Source organism: Seriola lalandi, unplaced genomic scaffold (genome assembly GCF_002814215.2).
Source record: "Seriola lalandi dorsalis isolate HSWRI2012SDOR001 ecotype SW California unplaced genomic scaffold, Sedor1 jcf7180002054763, whole genome shotgun sequence".
In the NCBI taxonomy this organism is placed as follows: Eukaryota; Metazoa; Chordata; class Actinopteri; order Carangiformes; family Carangidae; genus Seriola; species Seriola lalandi.
The window spans coordinates 445,235-472,707 of record NW_019525316.1 but is presented as its reverse complement, the minus strand read 5'-3'; the positions used below and the strand labels follow the sequence as shown (position 1 = coordinate 472,707).

The window sequence follows — 27,473 nt, the reverse complement described above, 5'->3', positions numbered from 1 at the left end:
GGGACAAAAAATGTACATGAACGATGAGGGATAAGGAGACGGTGGAAGTGTAGGGTGAGGAAAAACAGGGTGAATGAGGAGAGAAAGAAAGCATATGGGAAGAAAACTGTGGAAGGAAGACAGATGTCAGAAGTAGCAGATGGGAGGATAAATCCAGAGGAGGGAACAAGTGAAAAGAGGAGGAGTGCTGACTTTCCTTTTGAACCATTTCCCTCCTCTCATCTGCTCCTCCTCCCCAGGCTCGTCAAACTGCATCTGAAGTAATCTGTATGCCTCATATACCACTGCATCCATACAGTGTGTGTGTGTCCGTGTGTGTGTGAGAGAGAGAGAGAGAGAGAGAGAGAGTGAGAGAGGTGGATGATGGGTGTGTGTAAACAGTTAAGAGTTATCTAAAGGTGGGTTCAGAGAGAACAAATATTAATGAACAGACAGTGAAAGATGCATCCAAAAATTTTTTAAATGTTTCAAACTAAAAAAGGAATATGAGCTGATCCTGGTGTTTTATGAATTAGCTCCATAAATTGAGGCTGTCTCTAAGAGTTGCATCTCAATTCAATAGTTTATTTTGTCTTTGCACAAGTTCAGCCTCCCTATAACAAGCATTCACAAACTCTCAAGTCAACCGCCTGTCAATATTTATATTCTTTGAAATAAAGACCCCCTGGAAATTAATTTATCCAACTTTCAATCAAAAGTTTTCAGTGTTTTGTTGTTGTTTCTGTTCTTCTGCAGTGTGTGTGCGTGTGTTCGTCTGTTTCTGTGCGGGCCAAAGAGACAGTGAGTGAGAGATTGGTGTCAAATATAAAGACTTCATCTGACAGAGAATGTTGCCACAGCCCCCCTCATCTAACACACACACACACACACACACACACACACACACACACACACACACACACACACACACACACACACAGAGAGAGATCGCAACCTGACAGCAGAGAGAGACATCTAAGTTCTTCTTTGGTCTGTCAAAAATAGAGAAGAACCCATCAAAGCATGTGTGTGTTTGATGTGTTATCTGTCCAATAGAGACTGTATCATCTCTGCATCTATCTACTTCCTCTTTTTCCTCTCACAGTTTTAAGACAAACATTTAAGTGTGGCAGACTTTCTGTCTCTCAGTGTTAATTGCAAACATTTCCAGCTGAAACAGTTTGCAAGTTAATCACTGACTGCGATCTTAATTGTATAAACTTGCTTGGACTCCAGTTTTGCCTTGAGAGACTCAGCGTTAATCCTCTCTAATGAAAAACAAAACTGTGCATTACCATTTTCTTCATTGCGTTGCAGTAATGCACTGATGCAACTCACCAATCACAACATAAACAATAACCAGGAATACATTTTTTTTTTTTTTGCAAATGTTATAGCTTTTTTAATCTATTTTATTGTATCTCATGTCAGCTTTCTTACTTGATTTGTCTTTTTGTTTTTAGCTTATCAGTCACAAGCCCTTTGATCTGCACAAATCTGTAGAAAAGTACTATACAAATAAAGTTTGATTGATTGATTGACAAGAGAATGACAGGGCAGGGCTACGATACAGTCCTCCCTCAACCCTCATTGGATGCTGGACAAGCATTTTTTCCCTCTCACTAGAGCTGCTTTCATACTTCAGTCATAAATGAAGCCCATACCTTGAAGTCACTCTCTGCCTCTCGTTATGTTTTCCCACAAACCCTCATTAGCTGACATCTCAGTGACCACCAGTCCTCCTGGGGGCCACAAGAAACTTTAAAACAATATCATAAAACACAGCTGACATGTGAAACCATCAGACAGGTGGGCAGTATATCAGGATTAATAACAATAGATATCAATAAATGACACAGCGCTCCAAAGACATGAGACATCTAATAAAAACAATTTACCAGTGATTAGCTTCAAGCACACTAGGGATACACGATTAGTTGGAACACTGATTGTAACACCATGTATTCCACTTAATTAATGAGCAATATACTGTGGCTACATTTCAAATGCTGCTTTACTTTGCATATGTGCCTTCTGAAATAGTAAGGAATTCTACTCTGTCTAAAATATATTTTCCCTTTTTACTTTCTTCATCTTCGTTCCTCCTGTTATCTCTCCTCTCGTCCCTCCTTGCTCTCTGTGAGCCTGAGAACCTCTATTGTTTGTTTGTTGACCTCTGGCGATTTCAGTCCTGCTGAGGTGTGTGTGTGTGTGTGTGTGTGTGTGTTTCTATGTGTTCTGTGTTTATCATACAGCCTTCAAGGCCTGTAATTAACTTCAGCTTTGATGCCCCCACCTGCTCATTTCCTGCACACACACAGAAACACATGTGCATTCAAACATGAAGCACATCTCTCTGTTGTTCGTGCAACAAGACACAGTCACACAAATGAATGCACACACACGCACACACACACACACACACACACACACACACATACCACACACACATTCTCACTCTTCAACACTGAGTCATGCTGTGAGCCTAATTATGTTTTAGTGAAAACACACTTCACATCTCTGAGACCAATATCTGTATGTCCGTGTGTGTGTGTGTGTGTGTGTGTGTGTGTGTGTGTGTGTGTGTGTGTGTGTGTGTGTGTCACTAGTACATTGTACAACTGTTTTTGCCACACCAATACAACTTACACACCTCTCACTGATGTCAAATCAATAAAAGATGTGCAACATACATTCTGACACTCAGGTTCATGAGTAATGGCCACAAGTCAAGCAGATGTAGTCGTGACATTTATTCAATATCTCAAAAACATGGTCATACTCCCCACAACATGGTTTCCATGGCCTCCGTCTTCTTCCACACATACTTCTCTATTTGCCTCAAGCTCATAGAAAAATAATGGAATTCAGTGGAGGCACAAACTCTCAAATTTATTATTGATTTTTGTTGTTATATCTCCATCTTCCTATGTAAGAGGGTGGATATGTTTTTGAGATATTGGATAAATCTCAAGTTACAATGGTAGCCGGGAGTTCTAAAACTGCGTGTGTGTGTGCGTATCACATATCTTTTAACCTGTATGTGGACATTAAAATCGTAAACAAAGGGCTCTATTCCTCAATGAAATCATGTTGACAATGCTAACACACTGATGTTTAGCAAGTATAATGTTCACCTTCTTATTTGCTAATTAGCAAGGAGCACAAAGTACAACTAAGGCTGATGGGAATGTCAGACTGGATCAATTCAACAACCAAACAACAGCTTGTCAGTTGAACAATGGACGTCTCCATGTTAGTCCTCTCATCTTGGCGCTTCAAGGTGATGTGGGAGCTACTTTTACAAACCATATCACCACAACAAAGGCCATTATGACTGCAAGGCATTAGTCTTGAAATGGGAACTTCAGTGTAAGCAGGCAATAGTCAATTTTGGGTGTAAGTGAAATATTTTTGCCTTCCCTTAGTATTCAGGACTGACATTGACAGCCACAGTGGTGATGGTAGAATGGCTTCATACATTTATACCATGTACATGTGTTTGCATGTGTCAGGTAACACATGCAAATCCAACTACATGTCTGCTGACTAATACATGTTCATCTTTCCTCACACTCTAGTTTTTAAAGACTGACAGTGATGTGAAGGGAGCAGCTGGAGGAATAAATTAACATTACAGAAAATAAACAATACTGCACTGCTGTTACTTCCTGTAGTAGCAGTTCTCCACATTTACATCCCTGCAGGGCATTTGTTAGTTATTCTTTAGCTAGACAAATTGACAAGCTCACAGTCCAGTAATTGAGAGAGGAAATACACACAACAGTTAGCACAGCAACAGTCTTCTACTGCTGTCTACGAAACAGTAGGGTGAAGCGTCTCTGTCAGTGGTATAGGACAGTTGAGGGTTAAGAATTATTCATTTCTTTGTCAATGGATAAGCAGATGCTCTTAAGAGTTACATAATCCCATCACTGACTGTGGATGCTGTTTAATATCTACAGCCTGTGGTTTGATTGCAGTTACATGCTGTTTGCCCGGTGAAGTAATAGGAAACCAATGACGGGACCTGTGCCAGTATGGCTAGAATGGACCTGACTGACCTTACAGTTCTGGATGCTGTGCTTTGTGCCAAACGAGACAAGTGTGCTTGTTTTTTTATTTTGTTTTTTCCAGCACACAATCCACTCCAACATACTGTATCTGCATCTACATGATCCATCCCCAGACAACATGCACAGTTATTCACAAAACCACATGTGCAATTGAATCATACTGTAAAAAGTCAGTCCAGAACTCTTGCAATAAATAGAGCAATTATCAGTTATTTACATTATTTCTATTCAAATGATTCTGATACTGTACTGCACATCTCTCAACTACTGGTTTATCTTTGTTCAGTACAACACAAGGCACACCAGACAACACAAATACACACAGTGCAAGAAGTAAAGCGACAATCCTTTCCACTGGAGTAACAGGAGATATTAGAGAGTGCCATTGCTGCTCAACTGATCGTACTCTGATATAATTTACTTTCATGTGGAAATCAAAACTGGACATGAGCTACGTCTTTATGACTGATCTCATTAATCATCTTCCATTTGCTACCAAGCCTCATATACATACTGCATATTGCCCATAGTAATTTACCCTTCATTCACCTTGCAGTCCCTGCACCAGAAATCAGTACACTGGTTTCTCTCACCAGTCTCATTAAATTCACATACATCTGCTTTGCTTTGGCTACAGTAAAGAAAGCAGCCGTGCCATCAAACATCCAGCTGGACAAATATCACAAGCAAATGACATGAAACGGGACAAATCATCACATTGTCCATTTATACTACAGTCAGAATTTCTATATAATTGAGTGATCAGCTAATAATGTGTTTTAAAAAGTCCTGCATAACTCCATGTGCATGAATCCAACAGCCACACAGTGAATTTGGAAGCTTTGGCATCTTACATCATCTTAGCATCTGAGCTACTTTGCACAATAAGCCTTCCACCCATATCTGTGCAGAGGAAACCATTCACAGTGAGGTCAGTGAGGGGAAACTCTTATTTATGAGATTTTATTGTCAGATGTTACTTCAACTGTTGTATTTTCTACCGCTGACATTTTCAAGTACAAACGTCTGCACGCTGTAGTACTCTGAAACCATGAAAGAGCCATGGTGCCATCTAGTGACCAGCTTGGTTGCATTTACTACCGTTTATTTTGAGTCGCTAACAATTATATATATATACACACACACACACACACACACACACACACACACACACACACACACACAAATGTTATTAACTGTCTATAAAGTCCATGATACACACACAACTTGAGAGGAACAGAGATATCATGGGTGCTGACATGGACCAGAAACACGTCCTTATTCACCACACTGCCTGCAAACCTCCTAACTTCACAGCAGCCTGCACAGAATGATATTAAACTACTGCGGTACAGGGTGTGTGTCTAGGAGGACTGCTGTCAGTCTCACCGTGTGAAGCAGCGGTGGCAGACATCTCGGGCCAGTCTGTTGGACACACAGCTGGCCAGCGGCTCGGCGGAGTACACCAGCTCTCCTCTCTTGATCCTGGCTGTCGACCGCAAACCGTTACCTTTTCCCGGGCTAACAAAACGCTCCATTCTCGGTGCCATAGTCAGTTTTCCCTCCACGTGAATCGAGCGGTGTTTACATCCGTAATGAACGCACGGGCTGCGTGATGATGTCACAAACACGTACAGAATCTCCGTCGACGTTATATTTTGCGTCTCTGGTACAGATCATTTTTGTGTATGAGTAAATTACAGCGGAAACCGCTTATAGTGATCACGTCGGGCAAATTGATCAATATAAGTGTTTCTAAAGAAACGATTCTGTCCCAAGCTTTTAGATCCATGTAAGCTGTTGATGGGCAAAAGCTCCCAAAAAACCCCAGGATCCTATATTTCCCATAATGCTCCATTAATAACATTTTTCATTATACCCTCAACACCCCCCTCAGTGGCCACTTCTTTCAAACCCCTCACCTTCATTTTTTAGTGTAGGATCTTACATTTTTAAGTCTAAAGCCCAAGTTGTCAAAAAATATCTCTGATGACATCACAATGACACCACCAGGGTTATTTTTTCAAAACTTTGGAAAGCTCCCTCCAGAGTGACACAAGCCATTACACAACTGATCTTTAGTACACTAAACTTCATATATAAAATTGATGGAGTGCCCCTATAAATGTCCCATTATGAAAATATAAGGAGTGAGTATGAGTAAGAAATATTGTTTAAGTTGCAAATTCGACCACTACAAACTGTGTCTTAGTTAAAGACAAAATCTACAATGAGTGTATCATCAATCTGTGACATTAAGTGCATCCCAAGAATTTATCTTAGAGTCACTTTCCCTTAACTTGCCTTAACTTCTTCCTCAGTTGTTTCCTACATTTCCCATTAATGACTTTGGGTTGTATGAGTAGGAAGGGAGAACAAAAGCAAAGACAGTTTGGAAAAAGAGCTTGTTGCTATTTTTCTTTGAAAAAACCATGGTTTGATTTGTATTCAAAATCATCAAAACCCTATCCTTGACTGAGGTCTGCTGCTCTTTCTAAGGCCTCAAGTAGCTCCAGAAGACTATTTTCTCTTCCTCTACCCCAGCAATTTTTAGATCAGTAGCTCTCAGTGACCTCATGACCTCATTTTACCAAGGGCTAATATATTGGATGGATGGCTTAAGTCCAGCACTTACAGGCAGCTCTGCTCACCCCCCTTGCTCTCTGTCTCTTTCTCCCACACACACAATTGAAGGAATCAATGCTTCAAAGCTTGCTATGATGGAAAAATCATTGAAAAGAACTGATCAATCTCTTGGCACAGGGCCTCACAAATCACACACCTTACAATTAAATCATTTTAAAGACATTTCAGGACCTCCAAAGGATTCATGCACAACCTTCTTGGGAATGTACTCGGATAAAACTGAGGAAGTGGTGATTCAACTTTTGTGATTTCCTCTGTCATATCTAATGTGAATCATTTCTGTTTGATTTTATTTATGTTTACTTTACCTGTAGGGAATTGTGCTGTACAAGGTCCTACACTTTCATTCAGTTTCTGTGCACTGATATGATTGGCCGTGAAGCAGAAAAGTGCAAAATAAGTGTAGTAGTCCAGTCAACCATCTTTCACTTAATTCTTTGACATATTTTTGCTGATATGAAGCTAAACCAGCTTAGTTTTTTGTGCTAGTTTTGAGGTTAAATATTCTTTTGTTGTGGCTAGATTTTTATTCTAATTTCAAGAAAACTTCAGATGTCATATTGCTCACATTACTGGATGATTTTTTTTAAGTCAGAAAATTTAAGTCGTCCACAGAGTAGTCTGTGTTTTAATGGGGTACTTTTTGCAGTGCATGACTGATGTTCCAGTGACAGGTTTTATCAGAAGACAGTCTACGCTCAAAGTGTCCAGGAGTGATGGACTGTAACAGCATGAGACCTCATGAGCAAAACACATGGAGAGAATTTTCCCCAATGGGAAGGACCAGGGCAGACGGCTAAATGAGGTCAAATAAGGAGGCCAACATTCTGGCAGTTCGTGCATTTCAAGGGGGATTTCATCACTGTTGCAGCTCTGTGCTGCAAATGCCTTGTGTTGCATCCAATAGATGTGTTCTACTAGTGAATTCATTATGCATGCTCAAACTGAACCACATTTTGGGTGGTGAGGACTTTGACAACTGTCCCTCTGAATCCTGTATCCCCTTCCCTTTTCATCTTAATTTCATCACTGCCTTTCATCAACGCCCTTATCCCGATTAAGTCTGGGAGTCCTTCCTGTCTCCTGCTAAGTTAACCCTTGATTTTGTCTGTGTCACACTGCAAGGTCTGTGAACGCTAATACCCTTTCCTTCCTGCCTTTTTTTTTCTTTTGATCCGAACTATAATTGCATCCTGTCTGATCACAATACCTGTACCCAGGGGTCACAACTGTATTTACATACAGTCAGGGCTAGGGTTTTGTGTACGCTTTGTACGCTTCTTCTATATATATATATGAAACCCTTCTACATCCCTCCCAGTAGTTTTAAACATTGTCCTAAACTAAAATGTTTATATTATGATCAATTTACTGATAAAATATTGTGCATTGATCTGTGATTACTGCTTATTAGTATTGCTATGCCCTGTGTACAAATGGTCACATGCACAGCATTTTCTTCATGAACAAAATAGACATATGTAGACTGTAACCAATAGTTCAAAATAGTTTTAGCAGGATTTTAGAAGATGCTGCTTGAACTGATCTAATGTACTGTACTTGATTTAACCTTTACTGTATTCTATTACGCTCATCCTCGCATCCTTCTGATCTTGGCCAGTCTGTATCCAGCATGTCAGAAACTGAAGTAAGTATTTGTCCGAGTGTCTAACCAGAGAGCGGACCTTGCTGCTCTGAGTCACAGTATCCTCCACTGCACACTGAAGAGCCTCCACTGAGGTACTAGAGTTACTTTTCTGATGTCACTCATAATCAAAATACATGATTAAGCTGTCCTTTTGACAACCCGTACAAATGAAGAATATTTTATGTCAGTAAAAAACTAATTTGGATGACATACTGACGATATGATAGAATCACGTGATCTGTGAAGGTAAACAAAGTATTTTGTTTTGTTTGTTTGTTTGTTTTTGCTTAATTATGTTATGTAACTAAATGTATTGCCACATGACTGAGACAGTCATATCCATAGTGTGACTTACACACAGCCCGTACCAGTACACTGAAGCTCTGCAAAGCAAAAGTGGGAAATTTTTCACAACAGCTTCATAATTTTCTAAATACAAAGTTCAACTCATTATCTTCTATTTGTATGAACAAGGACACGTCAGTATTGTTGCAGGGGAGACAGAAGGGAGGCTCACAAACAACTTTTTTCAATGGCTTTAACAGGAGACATAACAGGGGAAAAACCTCATCTCCTTATAACAATCTATAAGAACAAAGTGAAAAGAATTCAGCAAACAATTAATAAAACACCTTTCATCAGGCTGATAACAGTGGTACACAGTACTGATTCACACAAAAATCATTTTCATTCATTCATTTCTAATGTTCTGCTAAAAACCAATTAGGGAAAACAAATGAAAACATATCCTGTGCCTTCAGATGAAAGAAACACAAACCATCTGTGTGTGAAGATGACATTACTGACAGCAGCAACACAAACTCACCAGTTTCAAATCATCATTAGGGACCGATGAGTGAAAATAAATGGAAATAAACAACATATATCGATGAGCCAGATAATGGTATTCAGGAGAGTTAAGTTATAAAATAAGAAATCAAATTCTCTGTCAAAGCCTCCTTAAGAACAATGGTGATATAAGAAATGAGCAACATATCTGATGTGTGATGACAACAATCCAGCTCAGAAAACAAAAGATGCATTTCTTTTTTTCTTTACCACTTTGACTTGACATCCTTAGTATTATAAATAATTAAAACCATCTAAAGAGTAAATTTGAGGTTTTCTGAAAGATAGTCATCTGAACCAGCCAGACGACATGTGCAAATAAAAACAAGACTCAATCTACTATTCGTTATGTCCTGGGAAAACCTCATATCTCAAATGAATTTTCAGGTTCTGAGTGACACAGCATAAGAGAAAGATAATACTGTTTTATCCTAATCCGTTAAAATGCATAGGTAAGACACTTGAATCTTTCCTTTCTTTCTTTCTTTCTTTCCTTGCTGACAATTAAGATCTTTTTAAGATATGTGGTTTTTCTAGGGCATTTTTTATCGCATCCACTACAACAACAAATGAAAGGAAAAATAAAGAACAGGAAACCAAACATTACAATATGTTGCAATAACATAAAAACTATGGATGTCTAACTGGGCAAAAAGTGAGGTTAAGCAGTAAAATGCCCCCAATAAGACTAAAATCTGTTTTCAAACAATTAGAAGTAAGAGTTAAAAGACATTTAAAAGGCTGCTCTCATGGATAAAGTGTAAGCCTTTTTTCAGACCAAACCTTTCCCTGTTTGATAAGGAAATAACTTCTCCACACAAAGAAAGGTTATTTTTTTCTAACCAGGGCTCAAATTTCAGCAAATGTAAACACATTAGACGTACTATATGCTTAACAATAATGGCAAATGTTTTCGAGATGAGTCTTTAAAAAGACCAAGTGGTGGCAAAACCTTTCTAAGTACCAAAAATCTATTTTGAAAAAAAAAAAAAAAATTTGACATTGAAAGTATTGACAGTCACAAACTAAGGATGGTGCCCAGAATCCCCCAAAACAGCAAACACACAGAGCTGGACTGACAGCACTTTAAATGATCAATCAATATCAAGGCGGTATTGATGAAGTGCACTGAATAAGTATAGTTTCCAACATTTGTATATCTCTCATTAATCAGTTATTGTTTTTTTCTTACTGAAATATTCCATACTTACAATTGGGTATTTTCTGTTAACCGATCTGTGCATAACTAATGTTCACTGACATGAACCTTTCACACTTTACCTGAAAACAGTGGATATTTGTTCAAATCAAATCAAATCATGTAAAAGATATGTTTAGTTGAGGACAAACAGAACCACGTGTGTTGAAATATTGTAATATAAAATTGTACCAGTCTCATGTGCAACATGTTAAACATTCTTCTGACAATATATACAGAGGTGCACTGTGTTCCTGTACATGTTGCATATGCTACAAAAAGCTAAAATTAGCTCATTGAAACCCATAAACAGATACTTTTACTCTTCAATGGCAGCCACATGAGCTTGCTGCAAGTCCATTGTCGGTAGTTACACAGAAAAGGGCAGCTACAGGACATTCATGTCAAATGTGTGCAGGGGGAAAGTACATATGGAGTAAAGCTGTACAGCTGCTTAAGAGTTCTTCAGCAACTAATTATCACATTACTTAACATCACAATTGTTACATGCAATGAAATTGTGTAACTTTCCCCCATGGGACATATTTGATGTGCCTGTTCCCTCCATTAGCAGCTCAGTTTTGATAAATACCAAAATAACTCTTTCAATCTCTTATCTGACAATATACTGTATAAATGCCCCACAGATGACACAAAGCAAAGTTTAACAATGAACCCCAAACATTCATTCAAAGGTTTAAGACATGATTAAGACATAATGATTTCAATCCAAATAGAGGACCACAGAATGGTAAGCTCATTTTAAAATGTCATTTGTGATTTAAAAAAGTCAACAATAAAAGCAACACCAGTGGTTGCAGCAGTTTGTAAAATACCCATTGGGCCACTTCCCATTTGTGCAGTGCGTGGAGAGAGCATCCCTGTGCCCCCAGTTAACAAACTATACATTATATATTTCTTTTTTTTCTTTTTTATTTCTGTGGATTGCAGCTGTTATTATCTTGATCTTATTCTTAACTGAGATGACTTACGTCTTTGGAGTCCAGTGTGAGTCAGTGAGGGTTTGTTTTCAGTCATAGCTGATTTACTTAACAGTGACTTTTGAAACTTGCTGACAGTGAACGCGCATATGGAGACAGCTCTTAGCTCGTTCAATAACAGCATTTCATCACATCAAAGTTTTAAACCTAGTTTGAGATTTAATGACGTATTTAATCTGGACAGAGGTGAGAAGGTTATAGGTGACTTCTTCCTCTTCTGCTCTTTATCTTTCAAACTAGGGTTGTAAAGGGACATCTGATCTATGACTTTTTGTCTCAGTGAACCCTGGAATTTTATCTGGATAATCATTTAACCAATTAAGCAGCATAATGGCCACAAACTCCACATGGCGGCAGGGACTGTAGCAGTTTCCTGGCACTATTACCTCGGAAAACATTGTCCCAGGAAGTAGCAGGAACTGCTGGAAACTACAGCGATAAACGGTAAGGCCAAGGGCTCCACAATGCTGACAAACTGTTTACTGCTATGACGCGGGGGCAAACCAGTGTTGGAGATGAGCTATCCCGCGCTGTATCTGGCCAATGTAGAAGTCTGCATTTCTGGAGAAGTCCTGACAGACGGAGGAGTGGGCATCTCCAAGAGCACAGTAAAGGGCGGTGCCACCCACACTGATCACTACAGTAACCAGACAAAGCAGGAAGAGAAGCAGGCAGGAGTCCCCACCGCCAACATCTACGGAGAAAGAGAGAGAGGGAGAGACAGAGGGAGTTGGAGGGAGGGTACACGGGGTCAGAATAATTTTGTGTACTGGGGAAGTGAGAATTTATCAACTATTTTGACCAGTGTGAAAATGGATTTGTACATTTGGTGTAGGTTAATCCTGCCATAGTGAGTTGGTTTACTAGTTCTGTGTATAAGGGGGGTTTGTATCTCTGAATCGTAGACAATAAACACACACACACCCTGCTCATAGTCATCTCCAGGAACTTTGAAGTGGACTCGTCTTTTGGCAGTGAGTTTGTCAGGCCGGGGCTCTGAACTGGGAGGCATGCTCACATCGTCCACACACACACTCCGCTTCTTCAATATGGACACCAGGCCAGAAGCAGGAGACATCTGCAAAGAAAAATAAAAAAAAGAGTTGAAGACTTGTTGAGAACTACAGACACACATATTAACATAAACACAATTTCTATTTACAACAAATACAATTTAATCTATTCATCTTCACGGACAAGGGTGCACCTCCAGATGTCCACCAGGTGTCAGTACACCACATAACCAGCAGTACTGAACTTTAACCCTTACTTTCAATGCCACCTCCCATAGATTTACTATCACACAGTACCAGGCAACACTTTCCCATGATAGCAGTTATGCACATTTGACCATGATCATCCGACGCTTATTGCAAAAGTTTAAAATACAAATTACAGTAACAAATGACCTTTGGTCAAGTGGTGGCAGACATTTCGCAATACTTCTGTTTATTGTTACATCATGTAGTAATAATATCGTCATCCACCTGCTGCCTCTTGATTCCAAGTATTACAGCTACCACGGCTTATAGAATATTTCCCTAACTGCTCTACATCCTGTATTTGATAAAAGCAGGCCACTTCTCTAGTTGCCACTGTACCAGCTCTTTTCTGTCTCTGCCATCTCTCTGCAGCTATCTCTCTTTCATTTATGTCTCTTCCCGTTCTTCTCTTTCACATTTAAGATTTTGATTTAACTTTGAAATTATGAAAAGTAAAGACACCATCAATAATAAATCTGAAAAAAATAATAAAATAGACTCTTTTTTTATCCCCACTGGAGACAGATATGAAACCAAATTCAGGAATCCATCCATACTTACAGTGGTTACATCAGAATAACAACACAACAATCCTGCTAAATGCCAACATTGCAAGTGCATGACACACTGCACAACACTTTCTATTCTCCTACTTTTCTTTCATAGTCTAATTCTCTCAGTATACAAGAGTTAAATGTCATATTGCCTTCCATATCCGCGAAACAAATCCATCATCTGAGACTCACAGTAATGGCTAGGTAATATCATTAGGTCTGCTACAAAAGGGCACTGTGTTGTCCATTATAAAGGGCCTGGATGGGCAGTTACAGTCAAACAGAAACCTTGAAATGGTCGCCAACTCGCAGTTTGAAGTTTTTGAACATTTTTAACTGTGTTTGTGGTTCTACCAGTGTGTTTTTCTTGAGTTCAAGAGTGATTACATTCATGCTTAGGTTGAAAGGAAAACAAAATGTGACAAATCGTGCCAGGTTAAATACATATCTGTACATATAATCTTAACTCTACATACCTACATCAGCATTCATGCAAATCAGTCAACAAATGGCCAAAAATACTCAACAAATTAAATCCATGGAACATAACTTTCCCTTAATTATCAACAGAAAAGCGCACCTCCTCTACAGTGATGAGTTTAGCCAAGTCGTCCAGTGAGGCAGCTTCTCTAATGATGTCAGCTTGCTCTACTTCGTACTCCTCCTCCTCTTCCTCCTCACGCTGCTCCTGTTGCTTTATATGAGCCTCCTGAGGAAGGCAGGCCTCCTGGTTCAGGCAGGTTTTAGCACTCTCCTGCAGCGATTGTGGAATGCAGTTATAACTTAAATATTTATATACAGTTGTGAAGACAGTAATCCGATTTGTTTCTCTACTCTGGTGGGTTGTAATCTGGAACAGAGGAAGTGATTTTACATTTCCAGCAATGGTTTATTAATATAAATACAGGAAGTGAGTAGTTAGCATGAGCTGCAATAGCCACCATCACTTCAGAAACCTAGAGAAACGAAAAACCTCAACTGAGGAAAACAAATATGAAACTGATCCTGCTACTGCTGACAGTTTAACTTTAAGTGATCTCAGGAAAGTGTAAAATCACTCCCAAAACAAACAAACTAGGACCTCACAGATAACATAAATGACAGACATTACTTTAAACTATTTATTTTTTTATATTTACTATTACTAGTTTTGGTATTTATCATTTTATATTTCAAAGCTAAATTATTAGTATCTTAAGTAGCCAACACATTTGGATATATTGGATATATACCTGTGTCTCCTCATGTAGTTCCCGGTGCAGCTGTTGTGCCCCCACCTCTGCCCCACTGACCAGGGTCTCCACTGGCAGAGCTTTCCTACAAAAAGCAGAGTCTCTTTCCTTCTGCTTTTCCTCTTCTTCTTCCTCTCCCTCATCTTCCATTTCTAAAGCCTCTGCTGCCTCCTCCACGTCCCTCTCCTCTTCTTCCCGTTTTGCCTCCTTTCCCTCTGCTGGACCTAAATCTCCTCCCTGCTGCTCTGCAGGCTTGGACTGATCCATTTCTCCAGCTGTAGAGGGGTGCAGACCATTTCCTATGGCTGAAATGGTATGTCCTACCCCTCCCTCTGCCTCTCTTCCCTCTCTGTTGCTGCGGTGCTTGTCAGTCAGCTGAGATCCATGGAAACCATCCCTCACGTCTAATTCCCTGTCTGGGTCATCCCCGTCCTTTTCTAAGGTCTCAGGGGAATTGAGCCTATCAGCCAAATTAATGGAGGGTATGACTGGATCACTGCTCTGAGAGCGGGAGGAGTCTTTGGCTCTCTGCTCTATCCCTCCGTCAACCTGATGGGCTGGATGAAAAAAAAAAAATAGAGAGTAGAGGACGAGAGTGGGTTTTGGTGGGGTGGGGTGGGGTGTGGAGTGTGGTAGAAATAGCGGTAGATATTAAGAAGGACATACAGAAAAAAAAACAGAGAAAGGTTTTAAGCAGAAAATAAAGACAGTTGATGAATTAAAACAGCTGTACGTAAGACCAGGGTGAAAGTGTTTAGTCCGCGTGGGCCAGTCTTTTCTACTTTATGTCAGTAGAATCATAATAAATGCTCTACACTGACAGTGATTTTCTTACTACAAGCAGGGAGAACTGCTCTAAAATATAAACACACATGGGTCATTGTGATCTTCAATAGACTGATATAAACCTTTTCCATGTATTCACTGAGACATGAGTATGAAGCATGTAGGATTTTCCTAAAAGATGAACTGCTTACTGGAAGAAAAAAAAGCACCAGTCTCTCCTTGGTTCATTAATTAGTAGAATACCAAACCAGGTGCCTTTAGTGACAAACACATACACACAGTATGAAATAAAACTGCCCTAATGTCTGATCAATATAACGGCCACTGAAGACATACAAAATGTCCAAAGGTTAAAATTCTCATGGCTTAAGTAACAGCTCTCGTCAGCATACCAGTGGTTTTGCATTCTATTATCTAATTACAACAAACTGCACATGAATTACATCATAACCAACCACTTTACAAAGTATTGCACAGGGCAAAGGTCAAAGCTTATTGCTGACCTGAGGACTGATTACTAACTTTCTCCAAAACTTTCAACTGAATCAAGAGATGCAAAAGTTCTTTGTCCTTTCAGCTGAAAGCTCTGAAAAAGCTAGTAGGTGGACCTTAACTTAGGACATTCCTAGTTTGGTTTGGTTGGCTGCAATGTAAAATGTAAGTGGTTTGTAATCAATGTAGTAAACATGCAAAATCACCAACAGTACTCTCTGACATAAACACACCCACTCTGTCACAAACTCACTCACTCACCTAAAGTACATGAAGGCAGTGCACCACCTTCTTCGAATGTAGGCCTCAAAAAGTCCAGAGATTCACACTGTACATACACACAAATACACAAAGAAATAAATATCTGCAGAAATACACAACAAAATGTATATACACTGTATGCTTTAGTAATGTGTAAGTTATACATTACTGGAGAACATGAAAGGTCATTTACACATTAGATGTACACTATAAATAATTGAAATAGATATTTTACATGTAACATGTTAATATGGCATCAGTGAGTCACTTGAAAAGCAAACCACACAGTCATTCTGCCACACACACACACACACACACACACACACACACACACACACACACACACACACACACACACAAAATGATGAATGATGAACATCTTACCACAGCATCTCTAGCCCTTGGTCTATGAACAGAAGAGAGAAAGAGAGACAGAGTGAGAGGTCTGTTCTTGGTTTTAGTAAATGAAGACGTGAAAGATGGGTGACCGTTCTCTACTCTCCCAATCTAATATTAGCCCAAACACATTTCCCTGGCTATTACAAAGTGTGTGTGTGTGTGTGTGTGTGTGTGTGTGTGTTACGTGAGGTGAAACACTAGTAGTGTGATGGCTCAAGTGTCTGAAAGTGTACCAGCAGCAGAGGGCCATATGTTTTAACTATCACTGCAGTGCTCACCACACACAAAGATATACATGCTAACAGTCATATAAACAGATACATACACACTGACGCCACCTGTCTGGGAGCATAAAGAATGTGCAGGTGTGTATGATGTGAAAGTATGTGTGTCCGGCAGGTATGATACATTGAGGACTTATTAAATATTGAAAAATGCCAAGGTGGGCTTCATTTGACTAATTGGTTACACTTGCATGGGTACACCCAACAACAGACGCACATAAAACACTCATCCCCAAACAATACACACAAATTCTCTATTATAGACACACAGTAGAATATAGTAATATGTTAATTAATTAATTAATCATTCTGTTGTGAAATCAACATTTTCTGGAATATTGCAACAACTTGTGAACATGTCACCTTACAGTAAACAAGTATATTTCCCAAAGTGTTGGATTACTATGTAAACCCACAAACTATTTTAAAGTCAACTTGATTTCAACAGAACATATTGCAAGTTCCTCTTGATGCTCTGAGAGCAATCTTGAGACCATAAAGGCAGAACAGACAGACAGACAGACAGACAGACAGACAGACAGACAGACAGACAGGCAGGCAGGCAGGCAGGCAGGCAGGCAGGCAGGCAGGCAGGCAGGCAGGCAGGCAGGCACACACACACGCAGACTGACCGACTGTGCGTCTGGCAGATATGTTTAAGAGTGTCCAGATGTTGGGTTGCCAGGTCGGAGGAAGTCATTTTAGACTGACTCTCTGAGAGAGATGGAGAGACACACAGAGACACAGACTGTAAAGAGCATGGTCATAACTGTGAGGAAGCCTCTAAGAGCCTAAATGTTTCCTGAAGGAATTTGCATTATATGATCACTGAAACCATATACATTGGAGTCCAATAGAGGAGAAACACATACTGTGGAGCAGTTTTATACTTGATGACAATGACAAGGATGACATTCAGTAATATGTTAAGTAACCCCTAAGTCTCAATTAAATAGTTTCTATTTAGTTTATTAGTTTAAACCCTGCTGGTTAAGAGAGTATCCAGAGGAAGAAAGAATATAAAGGTTAATCATATTAAATTTATATTATGAATATTACAGTAAGTGTACACTACATTTGTAAATGTGTGCATCTGATGTACGTGTTCTGTGTGTTACCCCACTGCTCCTGTAGTGTATTCAGGTTGTCCAAAACTCTCTGGTGATAGAGTCTCTCTAATTGGATGCACCATAATGCCCGATGGTCTAAACATCACAGGTTAAGGAACACAGAACTAAATAAACACACACACACACACACGATACAAAATGAGACACAAATGAATGCCAAATGTGAAGAAATTCCCTCAAGGCGTTACCAAGACATCACGTTCACGATAATGGGACGTACAGATCGACAACCCGAAGAAAAATTTAAAAATAATAAAAAAAAAGGTGAGACTGGAAAAATAGGAGGACAAAGAGATTCAAAATAAGGAGGAGTCGACGAAATCTAGTCAGGGAGAAAGGATGTAGTGTCTCATGTTTATGGATACGAGCAGCCAAAACACAATCCTTCTTTGAAATGGCTCAATGCTTTCTCTCTCTCTCTCTCTCTCTAACTAACTCTCTATACATACATTACATAGCTAAGCTAGCTTTCCCTTCCCTTTGATTCTTTCATTTCTTCCCTCCCACTGTTTCTCTTCCCTCTGATTAAACCTCTGTCAAATATCAGATTCTTTCTCATACTTGCTCTGCTGCCTTTCCTCTTCCCATTCATGCATCCCTGTCCCCTCCTCCTACTACGTTTTACACTTTGAGAGTGTAAGTGTTTGAGTGAATTTGTATGAGAGTATCTCATTTTGTGTGAGTCTGTAAATTATGCATGTACTATACAGTGACATTTCTATTTAAAAAAAGAAGGTTTCGGGTCTACATATTGAACCATAAGAAAAAATACTGATACGTGATAAAACCTGTTTTGATTTTTCCCTGTATAACTTTCTGTAATTCTACTAAAATCTACTGTCTCTTCCTCACTTCCTTTTCTCCTTCTGTGCAGTGTTTCCTCTTTTCCCCTTTTCTTTTCCACTCTTTTCTTCTCTGTCTATTCTATGTCTTGCTCTCTTTCTGCGTGAAATAACACAGATTAAAAAACATACTCTAGTAGTAAATAGCCAAAACAGGAAAATACTTGCATGGACAAGTAGCATGGTGAATGCACAGGAAATAAGTGCATGACACTCTTTGCACAAATTAAAATAAAAGCTGCCCTTCCCCCCGACACAGACACACACACACACAGGGTGATAAGGATACAGTCTTCCTGAAGGACAAAAGCCTCGGCAATCTGCAAAGAGACAGAGAGATTAAAAACTTAAATAAAATGCATGCTTACATCATTTATAACCAAAAACTATCTTTTTATCAGATCAGTTATGTCACAAAAGCTATCAGGGGACCTGTGGCTAAAGAGGGGTTTAAAACCAGACTGAGACTATTCCTCACGTGGGTCCTGAGCAGGACACAGGATTAGTCAAATAAAGATAGGATCTGACCAAATATGGGAAAACAGGCAGAAAATACACCAATATAGAGCATCAAAATACCATACTAAACAAAGCTGTAATATAGTTACTGTACTGCTACAGCTGCAATAACTTCATAATCCAATCTCAGAAACAATACAACAGTTAAGCAAGTCCACTGCATTAAGGAGAGACTGAAAATGAGAGTGAAAAGAAAGACAGACAGAAAATGAGACACTGTGGTCGACACTCTACCTTTCTTCAGCAAGTGTTGCTGTCATGCTGCTCAGCTGATCACAGAACAAGAGAAGTGTGTGTGTGTGTGTGTGTGAGAGAGAGGGAGGGATGCAGAGAGAGAGAGAGAGAGCGAGAGAGCAAGAGAGCGAGATAGAGAGAGAGAGAAGAGGAAGGGAGGGCACATAAGGCTCTTGTATTTCTAATAAAGTGAGGGGCGGTGCAACGTCTGAATGACCTCTCTAGGTAACTACTGTACTGACATGGTCCAGATAAAGTTGGAAAGAAGAGTTAAAATCTGTTTTTTTTTTTTATATAGTTATAAATAAGTTATATCACATATATCCACAAAAAGTAAAGTCCAATTTTAAGATTCAGGAACTTTTTTTCCACAAGAACATGACAACCAAGATTATGCAAACGTGAAAATAAATATCCATTTACTTATGAAAATGTATTTTCCCCGTAATATTGTTGAGAATGTTTCTGATTTTGGCACCTTATGTGTGTGGCCCTTTAAACTCAATATAATGAATAAGATTGATTAAACTACGTGTAATGCATTAATTTTTTTCATTTTTCTGGATAAAATATGCCCTCAATAGTCTCAAGTCAGTCCTCAAGTCTGAACAATTTGTCCTTTCTTTGCTCCTCCTCGCTGGGTTTCTCTCCAGCCATTCATATTCATGCAAATGGTGCTGGCTTTGAAAACTCTAGTCATTTGCCCCTCCTCTCCCACTTTACCAAAACTAGTTTTTAGTTTATTCTAACAACCAAAATAGCTTAATCCACAATTATATAGAGATTTTAAACTAAAAATAGTAATACATAAATTCAATTCCATTTTTTAACCTGGCCGTTAGTGTTGTATTGTAATATATACTTACAGGTGAGCATATCATTAGTGTAACATATTCACCATTGTCAATGTAGTGACTGTGGACCTGCCCATGAATGCCCTTTATGAACCTTTATAATCAGAGTTCAAATGGGGCAAGTAAATACAAGCTTCAAACTGTGCTTTTTGAACATCTGAATGACTTATCAATCGAATTAGTCACGTCTCTTCCAAACAAGAAACACAAGAGCAGAATGCATGAACACAGTCATCACAATCTGAGTTGTTGCGATATAGGTTTGCAGCGTAAAAGACCGTCTTAAAAGGGTATTGGATTACTGATCTTTAATAAGACCTCCAAATTGAAAGTGTCATTGAAAGTGCTGCTTCTTAGAAACCTTTTCCCCATACACTACCATTACCATAACAGAGAAGTTACGAGCTGACTGAGAAATCATTGGCTACAATATTTCCAAAAAGGTTTGTTAAAAAATAGTTGAATGCACAGTCATGTGTCACAGTATAAAATAAATATATAAATAAATCACTCGACACTTCCCCTCTCTCTCTTTTTCACTCACACACACACACACACACACACACACACACACACACACACACACACACACCTGTTTGCCTGGAAGTAAGCATAGCTCAGGTGAGCCATTTATAAATCAAACTGACAGAAATATTTGCACACCATATAACATACATGTCCAGTCATGCAGGCCTGTGTGTGAGAGAGAAACAAGCACAGAAGACAGAGTGTGGTTTTTTATGTACTGTGCATGTGTCTCATTGTATGTGTGTTATGTGTGCATGTCAGTGTTTGTAGCACAGGCACTGAGGACACCCATGCCTTAGGGTACAAAGTGCCATTCGGATTACAGGGTTGAGTGGATGATGGTGATTTAATAACTAGTGTGAGATCAAGAGTTTAAAGAGACTGAAACGTCAAAAAGACACCAAGAAACTACTTTTAGAAACCTTTAAAGAGAAGAGTGTTTTCAAATATGTGAGTGGTGGGGATACACAGCTCAAAGTATCTGTCATATGCCACATATAAGACAGGTGGGTTACCTGGTGAAGGTAATGTGGAAAGTGAGTGTCATCTCCTCTTTGTGCTAACTGCTCAAGAGACTCCAGCAGAGCAGGCCTTGGAATAGGCCCAGTAGCGCAGGTGGAGACTGAGAAAGAAGTGGGCACTGGCATGGAAGTAATGTGTTCCCAATTTGAGGTTATAGGTCCTGTGGTAGAAGTGGATTCTGTTCCAGTAGTCGTAGGCCCTGTGGTGGAGGCAAGGGGTCCTGTTGTTAGACTCATGGGAGTGGAAGCAACAGAACTGTTGAGCCTTGTGGTGCAAGCAGTTACTGTAAATGTCTCTGCAGTTGAGGTGATAGGTCCTGTATATGAACTGGCAAGCCCATGACTGAAGATGGGCTCTGTAGACGAGGTAAAATGTTCTGTAGCGGAGTCAGTATTTTTTGCTATCCTGTCTGTAGCTTCTGTGATACATGTAGGCCCAGTGGGGCTGGTGGACCTTACATCTGAGGTTACAGTTAGTGTAGCAGAATCTATAGGCCCTGTGGTGAAGGCAACTGATCCAGTGTTGGACATATGAGAGTCCACTTTGACATCACTCTGACTGAATTCCACAGGACTGATGGGATGTGCAGTTTCTGGACTGATCCCTGGAACGACAGGGGAGGTAGGCTCTGGACTGGTTCCAGGGCTGAAAGGATATGGAGTCTCCAACAGACTGCCTACAAAGGGAAAAAACAGTGGCAACCAAGAAAAGAGATGAGAAAGACAGAGAATGACTAGGGCACAGTGAACCTGCTGAAACAAGATGACTTACAAACATACAGATGTGACTATGGGAATGGTGCTGAGCAATGTATAAGTCTGTAAAAGTAAAAGTGTGAAGACCTGAGCTCTATAAAATGACTTTGTTTGGTTTTGACAAACACTGACAATTACTGACAATTGTTACAAATAACAATATCAGGGTAGTGCCAAAGACTTTGTGTGTGTCTTTGTGTTTCCAGTCTATGATTTTTCTGATCTCCTCTACTACTTCATTGCTGTGTGGTCCTCTCATCTCTCTCCTCAAATTCCTTTTCTCCCTTTCATGCCACACAAAGCCTCCATCCATCTTATTGGTCCCATTTCACTCTCTAGATGTTCTTTTTCAGTAATGTGATCAGAAACCCGAGACAGCCTGACCTCAATCTAAAATGCTGATCGATTAAAAAACACACACAAAAGGCATTATAACTGTCACTAAGCCGGACTGACCACAGTGCTAGCCTTCACTGTCGTTTCTTGAACTATCACACTATCAAACTAATTTTCTGAATAATTATTTAGTCAATATTTGTGAAAAAGTGTCTGCAATAGTTAAAAATCCCAGGCAAACAATTTCCATACTACATTTGTTGGAGGATTAGAATTTTTGTTGTTTAACCTCAAATAAGACGTAAATTATGTACAACTCATTGCACAGTAAAAAAAACAATATTAAAGTAAGAAGCAAAAAATTGAAACAACACTGTGTGATGGTGTACGTCCATATACTATAATATCATTATATGGACATACAACACACAGTGTTGTTTCAAATTCTCTTTCAATATATATGTATGTATGTTTCCTACCAGTTTCTGAATACGAAGAATCGGTCATGGGAGTGTCTGGAGACTGGCAGCGTATTAGACCGCTTAATTCCTCTGAGTCCTCCACTTCTTCTTCTTCTTTCATTACCTCATCAATGTCTTCTACTTGATCCTCCTCTCTGCCTCGTCCTGTGTATCCCTCCTTCCCCTGTTCCCCCTCCTCGTCCTTCCCGTTATTGTTGGAAGAGGTTTTTTGGATGAGCCTGCGTCCCGCCCCCTCTTCATCTTGTGAAGGAGAAAGACTTTGACTCTGTGCAAGTGAGTTCGTCTCATTGAGGTTTCGAGTTTGGGCAGTGAGAGCTTCAGGGTTGGGTAGGTTATCACAGAGGTCAACCCCACCCACAGGAACGTGTGACATTACTCTGCCCTCCCTCTCAAACTGACCTGGAGATCAAAGAAATAATGTATTAAAATAAATAATTAGTTTAAATTACAATAGAGATAAAGTAAGAAATTAAACTGAATTCCTATAAAGCATGAATGTCATTTCATTGGACCCCATATTTATAGGCGACACAGTCAACTGCAACTTGAGACAAACCAACCACAGCATAGAAAAAAAAAAAACAGCCATTCTCATTCTCCAGAGCTTTACTTTCACTGTAACTCACATCCAATCAGAGTTTATATTGTGGTTTTGATGTTGCTGTTCTTAAATATGTTGAGCTTATATTTTATATATGAAATATATATTTTAGAGAAATTTGAACGCTCACCACCATGATCCATTGGGCTTCACTCTCACAATGTCTGACCTTTCAACCCTGAAGGTCAGTGCCACCTGTTAGACAAGCCCTTCTTCAAGCCTGAGACAAAACACAGATACGAAACAAGTTTAACATCATTCCCAAGCTGTCAAACAAACCCTAGGGCTTAAAGAACGCAAACAAGCGTATTCATGTACATGGTGATTAGAGATTGTTTGGACTTCAAAACACTTTCACTGACTCTTAAGACACAAACCTGCATATTATAGAAAAATACCTGAAAACTGTACAAGTCCTAAACATCATCTACTTGCCAACAAGGTTAAAACTCAAAGAGCAAGTTATATGTCAAGAATGAGAATGAAAATTTGAGAGAACAGCTTTTGCATCACCAGTAAAACAACAACTAAGACTTTAGATATTAAGTACAGTGAGAAAGACTGAGATACAAAAAAAAGGTAGACAACGACAGTAAGACACTTACGAGAAAGATTTATGACATGGAGACTGCAGTGTCAGCGTAAACCCAGTGTAGAAAAGAAAAAGTAAAATACCTATGGGAGACAAGCATGGCAATATATACATTAACAAATTATATACTGTCTACCCGTATTTACATACATGAGGCAGACAAAATATTATAACCAACAATACAGTGTAATCCAAAACAACACTACAAACCTCAAAAATTATTACATAATTAAATCAACACTTCTCTGACAGTGAAAAATAAATTCTCAAAGACAGGATTTATGCAGGTTTGTTGTTTGCAATAGATTGTGCAGGTGTACAAAGATAAAAAAGTGTACACTGTAAACCAGTATTGTGCAATAATATGCTTTTTCATTTTAGTGCCACACTTCAGTTGGCTCAGCAACAAACTGAACACAAAATCTGACATTGCAAAAAACCTGTTTTTTGACAAAGTTTTGTCATGTTGTGAATATAAATAACTGCATCTCCTGCAAATGAGACTGCTGCCAGTGCCTTAACTTTTCTGTCTAACATTTGAATCATGTGCAAACTCCTTCCAATCAGTGTCTGGACCTATGCAATTTAAACACACACAGTCTGCATTCAGGTCTGTGAGACAACAATTATTTAGGGAATGTAATTTGACATATTGCAGTCTGCAGTCAAAAGTACTTCCCATTTTCAACATACACATCTTACAGTACCCTCATAGGTAATCCTATGACAACAGCGATTTAACATACAAAACTGTTTTTTATAGATTTTGGTGATATTTTGAAGCCACAAGATGGTGAAATCTAAATCCTGCACAAACAAACACAGCCCGGCTAATGAAAGCCTATCTCAGAGGAATAATGCAGTCCTGGTTTCCTGCAGCACTGTGCTAATTGTTCTTCCTGTAACCCTGTGTTGCCCTGAGAGAGACTCTGACCAAACATTTAGAAAGAAAAAAAGAAAGCCAGGACAATTGCACCTTGCACAATTTTGGTTCTTTGTGTCCATTTTATTATTAAGGCCCTTAGTGACATTTGCACATAAAATATGGTAATAGACAAGTGTCCCAGAGAAATGCCTTGGTAGATGAATCCATGAACAAAATCCGCCCTGAGACCTGCTGTCTCCAAAGGGGAGTGAGGGAATACATAATCATCTTGCTATTAGGTTGCATAAGATCTATATATTTAAACAGCACCTACTGGATACATGCTATACCCCACTGGGGAGCAAAGTCTGCTTTCTTTGATATTAACATGCCTCTGAGATCAGACTAGAACCAAGTAGAGGCTATTTTGGGGTCCAATTACACCAAGCTGAATGTCCCTCTGGAAGTTAAAACAGTCCCAGACTATGACAAACACCCTTGACATTAAGGCTTATGCAAGAACAACCTCCAGATTACACACACACACACACACACACACACACACAAACACACACAGGTGTCACTGTACCTACCAGACATCTTTATTATGCTTTGTAGAGTTTTTTTTTTTAATCTACAGTTTAATTTCCTCTCCCACAGAGCCATCTGTCCATACAACCATCTATCACCTCCTCTTTTTGTCTGTGCCCTCCTCCAGAGGCGACCATGAATAATGAAACACATGAGAGTGGACAAACGAAGAAGGGAATTCAGCCAAAAGGACAAACACAAAGGTGGAAGAAACAGACCCTGTCCTGTGAGAGGCCACTGTTAAGATTTGAGACAGACAGCAGAGCCACAGACAGGAACATAGCTTAAAACAACATGAAACCTACTAACATATTCTGTGAGACAGGCAGAGTACCAGGTCATGTTTACATTGTGATCTTGTATAAATTACTTAAATATCACAAAAGAAAATCTGGCAAGCCAGCAAACGAGACGTAAAATATATGCAGTGATGGCACCTTAGTCATTCAGAGATGTGGGGGGGTTAGTGTTGGCTGGACATCAGTTCAGGCCAGAAAGTCTCCAGCTAAATTACAATGTGTGTACTAACTAGGAAAGTTTGACTCGCCGCTATGCCTATATATATTTAACGTCACCTGGGCAAGTTATCCACTCTAGGTCAAAACACCGCAAATGACAGTCAGTGACGGCAGACTGCGTCTGTCATTTCCCCTGTAATATAACTTACACAGATGCAGCTAACACTAATTGCTTGGTGACGTTAGTTGTCTCATTAACCAAGCTAGATTTGGTTTTTAATAAAAAGCTAATTAGCCTGACTCGCCTTAACTGTAATAACACTTGAAACATTAGCTTGGTCGCTACCGCTACGGTTCAAGCACAGTGCTGGTTTGACATTACCCCTCTTGACAGGCTTTAGCCGTTTTCGTCAAATTGCAATAAAACGTCTGAGCAGAGCCAAGTTAATGACCGGCTAGTTAACGTTAAACCAACGCTAGCTGAATATTAATACCTAACCGCAAGGCTACGGCGACAAAATACTGTTAACGTTATAGTATGTTGCTGTTGCTAGCTAACGTGAGCTAGCCGAGTACAGGAGAAACATCTGGGCAGTACACCGCGGAGAAAACCTTAAAAACATACACCTTCGTTTGCTTTACGTAAATGCGATAGCTTTCATATTATTAGACTTCTGCCAGTCCTGCCAGACACAACAGTAAAACGATACTTACGGCTGAAAATGTTGCATGAACGGTAAAAGCTCGGGCATCAGACACCTTGCTGTGGATGTTGTTGTAATGACTGTAAGTGTCACCGACAGACAGACAGGGGTCGTTGCTACCGCTGTCATCAGGCCTGCTGCTGCAAAACCTACGGACACCAGATCCACTGTCGCCACCTTCTGTCTCTTCATTGTTAGTACGTGGATTTTGTTCAACGAGCATTTCTTAGTACACTGCCACCAGCCCAATTCCAGTGCCTTTTCTCTCACTGACCTATTTTCACCTCAAGGTGCTGGCAAACCCGGCTGTTTACAGCGCTTTGGGGATAGCTATTGGATAAGTTTAGATTTTAGAGACTTGAGCTTACTGTGAATCCAAAGCCCCATCTTATAAGAATCAGTCACTCACATCTACCTGGTGGTCTTTACAGTAAAATAATTTATTTCAGAAGCTATATTTTTGTACAGATGTATTACTGCTTGGCGTGTATGACATGAAAATAGACAAGTGAAGCACTCATAACAAATGGCCATGTCATTCCAACCTTATAAATCACTGTGTTCACTGTATGCAACTAGAGAAGCAAAGTAATAGATTTAGCCTGGCTAAAACCCCAAGACTCACCAAAGTAAGAGCAATGATGGTACCACATCCTAAAAAAGGCCCAAAATCAATCTCTCCCCCACACTATATTATCAAAATTCAGATTTAATGATTTAAAAAAAAAAAAATTATATTAGACACAAAGCTTACACATTGCTTAGAGCATGACATTCTGGCCAGGTACACAAG

General features: G+C 39.5%; 2 protein-coding genes across 3 annotated transcripts in view; both read right to left on the bottom strand.

Moving 5' to 3' along the window:
* Nucleotides 1-5,657, bottom strand: part of smyd3 (SET and MYND domain containing 3) — a 64,346-nt gene extending 58,689 nt beyond the window's left edge. Inside the window, exon 1 of the mRNA XM_023424962.2 lies at nucleotides 5,445-5,657. Coding sequence (XP_023280730.1) covers nucleotides 5,445-5,605 — 161 coding nt within the window. The 5' untranslated portion in view covers nucleotides 5,606-5,657. The remainder of the gene's footprint in view (nucleotides 1-5,444) is intronic.
* A 3,307-nt stretch (nucleotides 5,658-8,964) lies between these two features.
* On the bottom strand, nucleotides 8,965-26,773 carry cnsta (consortin, connexin sorting protein a). Of its 2 annotated transcripts, XM_023424980.2 has the most exons (14): nucleotides 26,691-26,769; nucleotides 24,076-24,145; nucleotides 23,601-23,690; nucleotides 22,867-23,268; nucleotides 21,290-21,972; nucleotides 18,929-18,959; nucleotides 17,786-17,872; nucleotides 17,300-17,381; nucleotides 16,369-16,390; nucleotides 15,985-16,051; nucleotides 14,446-15,002; nucleotides 13,794-13,967; nucleotides 12,322-12,475; nucleotides 8,965-12,091 (listed from the first exon to the last, which is right to left on the bottom strand). In XM_023424980.2, exons 3-14 carry the CDS (start codon nucleotides 23,611-23,613, stop codon nucleotides 11,883-11,885), a joined length of 2,481 nt encoding a protein of 826 aa, XP_023280748.1. In that variant the 5' UTR covers nucleotides 23,614-23,690; nucleotides 24,076-24,145; nucleotides 26,691-26,769; the 3' UTR covers nucleotides 8,965-11,882. The 2 variants fall into 2 exon arrangements, with proteins under 2 accessions (XP_023280748.1, XP_023280747.1); XM_023424979.2 differs by lacking the exon at nucleotides 24,076-24,145 and having other exon boundaries at nucleotides 26,691-26,773.
* Nucleotides 26,774-27,473: the final 700 nt, after the last annotated feature.

What these genes read in the sequence shown, in the direction of transcription:
- cnsta (XM_023424979.2), bottom strand. An exon ending in AACTCATCACTGTAGAGGAG is followed by an intron (nt 12,476 to 13,793) that starts GTGCGCTTTTCT and finishes TTTTCTTTGCAG; the next exon opens with ATGTCTCCTGCTTCTGGCCT. An exon ending in TGGAGATGACTATGAGCAGG is followed by an intron (nt 12,092 to 12,321) that starts GTGTGTGTGTGT and finishes CTTTCTCCGTAG; the next exon opens with ATGTTGGCGGTGGGGACTCC.